A 12072-nucleotide genomic window follows, 5' to 3' on the forward strand; every position below is an offset into this window, starting at 1 on the left:
ATGGCTAATTATTGCCAGTGTATGGTTTTAAAGCTAGCTGATTTATTTTCGACTAATCGTTCCTTCATTGGTATGTAAAGGTTGTTGATTTCTGGAAAATGCTATTGGTATTATCAATATGGATGTCAGTAGAATAGACATGGAATTCTAAATGACTGGCCAGTCATTAAGAGCTAAATCATTAAACTTTAGGGCAATGGAATAAAGCATCAAATCCAATTGGAGGGATGGATCGAGTAATTATTCGTGCTTTCTCCCATTGCTATCGACCAAACCTGTCAGTCTTTAGATAAAGATAAGCTCTCCTTTCATTTTTTTTTCTGTAAGATCTCACCCAGTAGGCCTATAGCGACTAATAAACAACTCTATAATAGCTGATGATTGCTTCTCAGAGTGTTAGGGTCATCGAGTTATCCAGGAGTGGTTTAAGTAACAATAAGTAATTGTCTCCTTTCGAGAAATAATGGTAATAATAATGCTTCCCGCCATTAGCTTCTTTATGAAATAAGCCCTCAGCATACGCAATAATATATTGTTACCTGGTCAAGAACTTTGAAGCAAACCGCCTTCGGTGATGATCAATTATTGCAGCTTCATTGATTTAAAAGGAAATTGAAAACCTGTCTATTTAAAGAATATTTCGGTTTACTTGTATATATTCAGGACATTTAAATGCCTTTAAATCTATAAACGTGCTGCAAATACACAGAGATATTTAAATAAAGTGGTGAATCGAAGCAACCTCCACACGAGCTTTATTTCGCTATGCCACGAAAATTTATTGGGTACCTTAAAGGTACGAGTTTGAAAATTTCCCAAATTCATAATTTCTGTGTCTACATATCCAGAAAAGCCACTTATCAGTATCTTGTACAATTAGACTTTTTTGAAGTTGTATAAAATTCCTCAAGTAAAACTACCTGATGTCGATGGAATTCTAAATGACCGGTCAGTCGTTTAGAACTAATTTATTAAACTTTATTGAAGTGGAATAAAGCATCAAATCCAATTGCTGGAACGGATCGAGCAATTATTCTTGAGGAAAAGAAAGTGGCTTTCTACCATTGCTATCGACCAAACCTGTCAGTCTTGAGATTAAGATAAGCTTTCCCTTCATTTTTTCCGTGAAATCACACCCAGCATAGCGACTAATAAACAACTCTATAATAGCTGATGATTGCTTCCCAGAGTGTTAGGGTCATCGAGTTATCCAGGGATGGTTTTAGTAACAATAAGTAATTGTCTCCTTTTGAGAAATAATGGAAATAATGACACTTCTCGTCGTTAGTCCCTGTATGAAATAAGCCCCCAGCAAACGCAATAATAAACGTTCTTACATGGTCACGATCTTTGATGCCCACCTCCTTCGGCGTTGATCAATAATTGCAGCTTCAATATAATTTGTCGAGTTCACCTTACCAAAAGTCAAACGTTGTAAATAATTATGTATCATAGTTATAAAAGGAAATTAAAAATCTGTATATCAAAAGAATATTTTGGTTTACTTGTATCTTTACTTTTAATTACTTCATATTATTTTTTAATTTATCTGTACAGTTTTAATTTTTATGCACATGTCATGTGTAAACAGCACTGAGACGCATTCGTAGCGCGGTTTTAAGAAATTTATTATTAGTATTATTATAGCAAATTTTTGATAATTTCAAAGTCATATTTCGAGAGTTTGAACTGTAAATTTGTCCAAAGGCGCCAAGAATTGTTTTCATGCAGAAATTAAACTTCCCAAGATGTAAGTTGTGGCACTGACAAATCAAATGAAATCATGTGATGAAAGTGAAAAAATGACCACAAAATTTAAACTGCAAGTATTCTTTATTATTATTATTATATTTATTTATTTATTTATTTATTTTTTTTTGAGAAAAAAATTCAATTGCTACTGCTTGTTTGTAAATCAAATATATTCTCTCTACAAAACATTCCATTTACAATATACATTTATGTTTCTACTTACAGCAGGAAAATCTCTTGATGTCTTCTCTAAATTGAGATCCAAATATGCCGTAAATGAAAAAGTTTATTGAGGAGCTAATGGTAGAGATAAGACCCAACGGTAACATTATAAAACGTGAGTTTTCTGCACAACAATTTGGAAAAACTCTGCTGACCTGTAATACAATGAACAAAACATTAGTTACAAGCATTAACACTGTTATTACTGACAACATTTTTAACATTTCCCAGTGTAACTTTCTATTACGCTGTGAAATCTTGGCGCAGTTTTGTATTGTTGCAATTCTGTTCTGATGCATCGATAGCTCTTTCATTGTTCTGGCAGTATAGTATATGAAAAACACCATTGGGAGAACACACGAAACTGGAATGTTAAGAATAAGTCTAAAAACAACGGAGTATTTTCGCCAGAAATCGCCTTGTTTCAAGTGCAACCTTGGACAGAATTCTTCCGCAGATTTCGCACAGTCACTGTTATTCAAATGTGCCACATCAAATAGTTTTGCACTGTTGAACAGAAGGAGGACCACCAACAGCGAGACGATCGGAAGGAACCTTTCCTTTACAGATAAAGGACCTTGGGTATGTGCACTGTAAGGTTTTCTGATGCTCTGGAAGCGGGTTCTCGCAACTAAAACTGCCACATAAACTTGAAATGTTTGTAAGAAATTAAACAACGTTCCAACGTGATCGAGAATATCTGGTTCAATTGCATTGAGCTCTTCAGCTAAAAAAGTCGATTTGCATATGTTAAAACCAGATAACAGGATTCGTACAACTAAAAAGATGTTGTCATTAATTGTCAAAGTCAGGAGAAGAAACATAGTTTTGTTTGTTTTCCTGTGTTTGTAGAAAATAACAATCGCCAAGGTATTCAGAACAATCCCTCCAACAGCCAAGACGGTGATAGCTATGTGGCCAATTAAGATTGGATTCATCTTAAAACTCATCCTTCCGTTTCTCATTACTGATGTGTTGATGCTACTTGCATTGTATGGAGCCATAACTTAATCCAGCTGAAGATCCTGTTAAGCGTTATCTTTCAACTGTCATATATCCACAAATTCAATTGAAAAAGTATCAAGTCAAGGTCTTGGCAATATTTGCTGCTTTTCAATATAATAAATTCAGTTACATGTATCTGGCCTAGTCGACAGGTGCGCCCTGTTTATATTTCGTTTGCTGTCACCAAGTAACCTTTTCCTAGACTTGAACCCTCTTATATATTAGCAATCATGCTGCTGGACGGACATTTAGAAATACTGACGTGTTGATTTTTATGACCAATCACACTTCATGATTGCCCATAAACCATCAGCTACATTTGACAATGTTGCCGCGGGCTGAAGCCAGACGAAGAGACATTTTAAAGTGCGTGTACAGTTTAAAAATGGGTCTGTTTTTTTTTTTTTTTTTTTTTATTGAACCCCCTGGTATGGACCATCATGTTGAATAAAGGGTTCAAAAACACTGAAGACTTGATTCTTTTGTGTGTTCTTGGGCAAAACTTTTCAATATCTAACCAGGTACCAATAAACGGTAGTTCCCCTTATGGAGCAATTTCCCATAGTCAATTCATCTAGTTTCAGGGGGATACTTCAGTTAAATCCAATTTATTTCAGATTACATGCAAGGTTAATTTTCAATTGAAAAAAAGTAGAAGGACAATATTCTAATTTTAAAAAATGTGGTTTCAGTACAATCACTAAATATTAGCATTACATATTACTCGATAAAAATCAAATATTTTTGTATCTTATTTGATATCAGTCACGTGCCCATTTAATTTTAAATTAAACAGCGTTGTTTCATAACCATAAAATAAAATTACACAATACTAAAATTCGCTTAAGCACTGCGAGCAGTTCTAAGATGCTTACTTTGTCTCAGATATAATCAATTTCATATACTGACTTCATTTATGCTATTTTAATCGTTTTAATCATCTTTAATATCTAACGACCAGTCTCAGTAAGGATAAAATTCTGACGGTAAAATATTTACATTTATGCCCAAGAAGACAGCCCCTATTGTCATGAGAGACCATTTCTTGAAATTTAATAGTTTTAGTGTTCAATGTCATGAGAGACCATTTCTTGAAATTTAATAGTTTAGTGTTTAATGTCATGAGAGACCATTTCTTGAAATTTAATAGTTTTAGTGTTTAATGTCATGAGAGACCATTTCTTGAAATTTAATAGTTTAGTGTTTAATGTCATGAGAGACCATTTCTTGAAATTTAATAGTTTTGTGTTTAATGTCACGAGACACCATTTCTTGAAATTCAATTGTTTAGTGTTGAATTATTAAGATGGAGCAGTGTTAAAATGATCTGCCTTCAGCACATATCAGTTCTGATAAGCCCATTTAATTTTCATCTTGTAATATGTGAGCCGAAGTCATGGATTCCGTCAGAATTGTACAGATATAACGTACATAATCATCCGTCCTCTTTTACATTCCATATGAATGGTAATGCCTACAATTTTGTGGGAGTTCAATCATATTAGGCATTGTATTCCAACAAAACAGATGTTTCTACATTTTCCACCTTTAGACATCTTATAATATTTTTCGAAATGTTGAAGACATCTGGACAGGCAGCTACTCCAGAGTAGGAAAAAAATAAATTACAATTTTAACCGAATCTACGTCTCTTAATGATCTTCTTTATTTAATTTTTCCATTTTCCATGACACAAACCTGTACTTCTGAAGGGCATCCTATAGTTACCTATTGCATTACTCTTTTCTTTTCTCACCTTCTTTAACATCATACATGTGTCAGATCATTAACACATGATCTATTATTAACCATATACCAAGAATCATACATCGCACTCCTTTCCTAGAAAATCAAATTATCGAATCGTTGTCAATAATTATTTCCCCCATCATATAGCATCCCAGTCAATGATAAGTACACGTACAACAGAAAATACTGTCCAAACCCCATTGGTGTCGTTTTTTCTTGTTCAAAAGAAGACGACTACAGTTGAACAGGTGAAAGTGATTACATGCACTATGGATATGGAACAGACGTCAGTACATGAGTGATAATGACAAAATTATTGCTATGCGACTGAAGACGCTGTTAAAAGCATTTTGCAATTTAAGTCTTGCTAAGTGGAGTCATTATGTAAAAATATGTTTCTAAACTCAAAGTCACTGCAATTTGTTGGGTGGGAAGAAATGGATGTAAAAACAATTTTTAACATTATTTTATGGTTTTATTTCCTTTTTTTGTTATATATATATATTATACCTAATCACTGTGTACTAAATTACATTTAACTATCTCAATTCCTGTTACCCCTGGCATTAAATATTATGGCACAAATTTATTTATCACTATGGCTTTTGCTATAATAATATAGTGCTATATATATCACACATCCTGTGCCTCACCCCTATTTTACTCATAGCACACTGATCATCATTGATTTGCGTGATCATCTCCCACAAATAAGCTAACTAATTTAATAGCAATGAACAAACAAGGCAGCAAAGCTGTCAAATGTACAGACAAAAAATCAGAAAATAAAGATGCAAAATAGGTCATTTTGTCAATTTTGATGCAATAATAAATAATGCTTATAATAGCACTGTCAGTCAACACTGAATTTTAATCATGCACAACAGGTAAAATGGTCAATAACATGAGCGGACCCAGAGATATTTTCTGACAGTATTCCAAAGTATCTATTTTGATCCATCCTCCATTTTGATGGTCTTCCAACAGAAGAAAAAATAGATACCAGGCAATATAAACTTAATAACCTGACTGTCTTCCGGAAGTCCCAGAAGATGGTCTCAATCTACCCTTTCAATAAGATTACAGTTTCAGGACCATGAGAGTTCAAATTCACATGATGTAAGTCTCAATATTTGAAAAATGATGACAGTGCATAAAATAATATTACATAAGTAACATAATGTTTAAAGACATAAAAAACAATACAACTGCTTATGTGGAAAAACAGAAATGTCAGAGTCTCAGGCGGATGAGAGTTTAAAGTCACAAATGCAAGTGTTTGAGAAAAAATTATAAAGGAAAACAACAAAACTAGAAAAGCACTCCGAGAGTGCAGACCTCTGCCAAGGTAGCAATTGTTGATTATTATTGATTTTTGTCCTCTTTGGCCCACTTCTGACAGTTCCTGAAAATTTCAGCAAAATCGGTCCATAACTTTTTGAGTTATGTTGATGACAAACAGGGGTGAAAATATAACCTCCTTGGCAGAGGTAAATATAATTCCAATGAAGCTGCTATTCAAACTTTTAATCTTTCAGTTTGATATATATATATATATATATATATATATATATATATATATATATATATATATATATATATATATATAACTTATTTGCAATATTAAACAAAATTTACCTGCATAATTATCACTGCTTCCTTATTATTAATCTAGCAGAGAGCTTAACCTATGGGAGTTTACAGGGAAATATCAACAAGTGTGCTTTATGTAATCTCAAATCACAAGTGTGCTTTATGTAGCCTATCAATTAGGCAAATTACTTTATAACTGAAATTAGCGAAGTGATACCCAAGGGAAATTTATAGACTGACCCTCTCAAAGGTCTTTCAGGCCCATAAGTCACAACTTAAGAAGAGCACAAAACAATAATGCACAAAATAGGAGACTACAACTTCTGATGCAATAATACATTATGTTTAACTGCACAGTCAACATCAAATTTTAATTTTGCACAACAGGTAACACCGATGAGAGTAAAAGCATAAGGCTTCAGGCCCATCAGAGTTCAAGTTTATACTTAGAAAGTGCCAGAATGAGAAAAATGAAATTTCACACAAAATTGCATTAAATTCAATAATAAATGATAACCCAATTGACCTGGCTTTCTAATTTGAACTGCATGCCAATCCTAAAAATCATACTGTTAAGTTAAATATAATAATAAATAACACAGTTTTCTTTTCATAATGTTTGCAGTAGCAGTGCAAAAAGATTATTGTCAATTTTGATGTAACATTACATAATAAATTATAGAATAATTATCACCAATTTTTTATTATTGACTATAAATAGCATGAACATGTAGAAAATTTGATTACCATCCGGCTTCATGTCCATGGGAGCTCCGAGTCCCACAATGAATATGCCAAAAAGATAATGAATATTTCACTAAAATGAATAACTTCCAGAAAAAGAAGCCCATTAGACTGCTTTTCCAACTTGGGCTGCATTTTAGTCCTGTGTTTCTTTTTTGAAAGTTTGACAATCATAATGAACACGGTTTTCCCATCATGGTCATCATGGCAGATGTGGATGATTGAATCTGACAAACTGCAATGATATGAGTTTATTTCCGTTTTGGACACTTGATTACACAATACATGATAACAAGTTTACCATCATTTTTACATAATCAACTAACAATGTTGTAAAGATGCAGGAAATATCAAACACACACTTTTACGTATCTTATTAGTTCAATAATGAGACTGTTAACATGCCTAAGAATTGAATCTGAGGAAATTTGAAAAAACAGTACAACTTATAAAATAATGGCCCGATAACACTGATTTTCGAACTCAACCTGCATTTTTGTAAGATTGACCACTCCTGTGAGTATAATGACAATTGGCTAAGCTGTTTTTCTTATATTGTGTTATTAATGTTGCATATATGTTGAAAAAAGTGAAAAAACAGCATAAAAAATTAAAAGAAAATGTAAAATAAAACATAACAAAAAATACCAATAAAGCTGCTATTCAAACTTTTAATCTAGCTGTACAATTACTAACATGATATGAATAACCCTATTGAGTTTGAGAATAATAAGGCACTGTTATTCATCTTTAGCATTAATGTAAGCGTTACACAAATTTTTTTTTGTAAACTTATTTTCCATATTAAATAACATTTACCTGCATAATAATCATCGATTCCTAATTATGTGACACAGTTAAGAAAGCTAAACCGATGGGACTTTACAATGAAATCTCAATGTGTGTTTATGTAATCTCATTTAATACCCACTTGAAAATTAATTAAGCAAATTATTTTATAACCCTGAAATAACTTGAAAATCAATTAAGCAAATTATTTTATAACCCTGAATTAACTGCCTACTATCCATATACATTTATTGCACCAAATAGCACTGTACTGCATTGCTTTCAAAACAGAAAACAATTACGATGGTTTTCCAACACAAGCTGCACTTCACTCTTTTCAGTAAGGTTGATTATCATAAGTAACATGGTTTTCCCTTAATCGCTATCCTGGCAGCAGTGTCCAAAATAGGGTTTTCTTTAACTTTCATGCAATATAACATAATACTTAACAGCATAATGACCATCAAATTTTTTATAAAAAAATAAAAGTATCATGGATATTCAGAAAATGTGATATGGAAAGGTCTCCAAGGACATGGAAGTTAGGGTCACACTTTCAAAATGCCAAAATGTTAACAAGAGATAACTGTACTGAAATGATTTTCTTTCCATTTTCAACACCTTTTTTTACATAAAACCATCATAACTGTCATTTTTAAATGATCAACTAGGAAAATTGTTGACATAGGAAAAATATCAATAGAACAATTTATAATGTCCAATTAGCTCCATTTGGAGATTCTGAACAAACTGAATGATTGAATCTGACGAACTGCAATGATGAGTTCCTTTCCATTTTTGATACTTTATTACACAATGCAGGATAATAGGTTTACCGTCATTTTTATATAATCAACTAACAATATTGTTAAGAAGCAGAAAATGTTAAAACAACACTTTAACATATCCAATTAGTACCGTTATGAGACTGTTAACATGCTTAAGAATTAAATCTGAAGAAAAACCACTTATATACAAAAAGGCTAATAACTTCATCAAAACTTAACTGATCAAGCTTATTTTCAAACTTGATCTGTATACTGGTCAGATTGATCACTCCTGTGAGTTGCAAGACAAAAGGCTGATTGGTTTTCCTTAAAATGCGTTATCAGTGTTGCATGTATGCTGAATAAAGGGAAAAAAACAGCATTACTTTTGTAAAAATAGTCCAATCATGCCAATTTTCAAACTTGACCTGCGTATAATAAATATTCACCAGTTCTGTAAATTTCAATCCAAGGAAAGGAAAAACATTTTTACACTTATCATGTTATCGGTGTTATAAAAGTGCTGAAAAAATTGAAAAAAAAAAAAAAAAAAAAAAAACAGGATAACTTCCATAAAAATTGCCCGATCTTGCTGATTTTCAAACTTGCCCTGTGTATTATGAATATTCATTAGTTCTGTAAGTTTCAAGCCAAATGAAAAAACAGTTTTCCACTTATTGTGTTATCAGTGCTGCATATATGCTGAAAAAAGTGAAAAAACAGCATAAATTCCCTAAAAATGACCCGATCATGCTGATTTTCGAACTTGACTTGCGTATTATGAATATTTATCAGTTCTACAAGTTTCAAGCCAAAAGGTAAATTGGTTTTCCACTTATGGTGTTATCGGTGCTGCATATATGCTGAAAAATAGTGAAAAAACAGCATAAATTCCCTAAAAATGACCCAATCATGCTGATTTTCGAACTTGACCTGTGTATTATGAATATTAATCAGTTTTGTAAGTTTCAAGCCAAAAGGTAGGATGGTTTTCCACTTATCGTGTTATCGGGGTTGCATATATGCTGAAAAAAGTGAAAAAACAGCATAAATTCCCTAAAAATGACCCGATCATGCTGATTTTCGAACTTGACCTGCGTATTATGAATATTCATCAGTTCTGTAACTTTCAAGCCAAAAGGTAAAATGGTTTTTCACTTATCGTGTTATCGGTGCTGCATATATGCTGAAAAAAGTGAAAAAACAGCATAAATTCCCTAAAAGTGACCCGATCATGCTGATTTTCGAACTTGACCTGCGTATTATGAATATTCATCAGTTTTGTAAGTTTCAAGTCAAAAGGTAAAATGGTTTTCCACTTATCGTGTTATCAGTGCTGCATATATGCTGAAAAAAGTGAAAAAACAGCATAAATTCCCTAACAGTGACCCGATCATGCTGATTTTCGAACTTGACCTGCGTATTATGAATATTCATCAGTTCTGTAAGTTTCATACCAAAAGAAAAAACAGTTTTCCATTTATCGTGTTATCGGTAAAAGTGCACGGCGACGGCGACGGCGACGACGGCGACGGCGACGACAGACGCAGATGATAGCTATATGTACAGACACATCTGTGTCTGTACATAAAAAGATTATATAAATAATTTTCTAATAGCTGTTGGTTCTAATATGCAGAAATTATGCATATCTTTCAAATTTTTGGAACAATGAAATTAATAGAATAAAAGCTGGAATTTTTATCGTCATTTATAGCAAAATGCATGATCACCACTCTCCATGATCTCATTACGGCATCATTTGGTAAAGTATTCTTTCATGAAGACATTTTGTGCCAGATTTCCACATAATATGCTTGCAATATCTGCCCTCTTCCAGTTGCTCATTCACTCCTATTGCATCTTGATGCTACAACATTGTGACTGGGGCTGGGCACCTCACACTGGGGCTGCCCTTGGCTCTATAAGGATTTCATTAACTCCCACATACTCTGGCTGGGACACAGCATACAGCACGGCACGGCCTATGTCTTCTGGTTCCAGGATCTTATGGCTGCTGCTCCCGTCAAACTGCTCTTTGGCCTGAAAAATATATTATTATACATATTTTACTGAGCTGTACTCAACTTTCCATAAAACATATATTCTAAGTTTTTCAGCTTGTGTTTGATAATTTTTATATATGATCCAACTATAAGCTATAAATTTTTTTTTATCATACACTACAAGTCCTACATAACAAGACATAGCAGGTGTGCCCGCACGCACACGCACAGTGCCGTAAACTCTATGCATGACACAAATTCTATAATTTTTTTTTTCTTTTTGTTTTCTTCACCTTGATCTTATTTTTATCTTATACATAAAGCACTGAGATAAATGTGGGGTGCAGTTTTAATGAACCGTTAATTATTATTTTTTCTTTTTTATAATTGTTATTGATTATTTTCTTCTTCTTATAATTATTATTTTTATTAACATTATAATTATCATTATTATTTTCTTCTTCTAAGAATATTATTTTTCATTAACATTTTCATTATCATCATCATCATCATTACAATTACAATAAGAAGAAGAAGAAGACTTTTATGGCTGTTCCTGTTACCTCAGTGTCTGTGGTGTGCCCCAGTAGCTCTGTCCTGACATCTCCAGGCTGGACACAGGTCACTCGGACACCGGCGTCACACACCTCCTGTCTCAGAGCCTGGGACATCCCCTCTATGAAGAACTTGGTACCAGAATACACTGCCAGGCCTGGGAAACCCTGATATAAAGCATATGATATATGTTACATTTAATGTACATTTTATATTGAAAATAGAACCCCAAAATATCAGAAAAACAAGACCAGGCCTGGGGAACCTGATAAGTGTAACATTATATAAATCTTGTTACATCTAATGTACATTTTATACTGCAAATGAAAACCCAAATTATCAGAATGCACTGCTAAAGAAGAAAAGCTCTGTTTAATATCACATTACATAATGAACATTTTATATTTCCTTAATTTCAAAATAAACAGCCACACCTGGGAAATTCTGTTTGTCATATATACATGATTAGTTTGTTACACTTTATGTACATTTTATATTATTTACAATGGACACCTTCTCTGATACCTAGCCATTGTTTCAGAGTGAAATGCAAACCTAAGGCAGACATGATGAATCAATGAGAGTAAACCATACACCACATTCACTAATATCCATACCTTTCTGCCTGCGTCTGAAGACATGTTGACAATATGGCCAGCTTTTCTCTCCAGCATCCCACTTAACACAGCACCTATGCAGTTGGTGACACCCTGGAACAGAAACACTTCTTTACTAAAGTGAACACTGGCTGCACATCAAATACTATTTGATATGAACAACTACTCATCAGTAAGTACTAATGTATGACCCTATGACACTCAGGGTACCTCTGTTATAATTTTTTTTCACTCCCAGATTTTATGGAAAGGATAAGGTGCTATCAGCAATAT

At 33.1% G+C, this 12072-nt stretch overlaps 1 protein-coding gene across 5 annotated transcripts in view; it reads right to left on the reverse strand.

The window, feature by feature from the left end:
* Window positions 1–4623: 4623 nt before the first annotated feature.
* LOC106180401 (uncharacterized) overlaps window positions 4624–12072 on the reverse strand; it is a 30940-nt gene continuing 23491 nt past the window's right edge. For all 5 annotated transcript variants that reach the window (XM_087007408.1, XM_087007409.1, XM_087007406.1 and 2 more), the window contains 3 exons: window positions 11800–11892; window positions 11191–11349; window positions 4624–10664 (listed from right to left, as the gene is read on the reverse strand). In XM_087007408.1, coding sequence (XP_086863534.1) covers window positions 10521–10664; window positions 11191–11349; window positions 11800–11892 — 396 coding nt within the window. In that variant the 3' untranslated portion in view covers window positions 4624–10520. The remainder of the gene's footprint in view (window positions 10665–11190; window positions 11350–11799; window positions 11893–12072) is intronic.

The sequence above is a fragment of the Lingula anatina genome, chromosome 3 (assembly GCF_051362555.1).
Source record: "Lingula anatina isolate TDL-2025a chromosome 3, LinAna3.0, whole genome shotgun sequence".
Lineage (NCBI taxonomy): Eukaryota > Metazoa > Brachiopoda > Lingulata > Lingulida > Lingulidae > Lingula > Lingula anatina.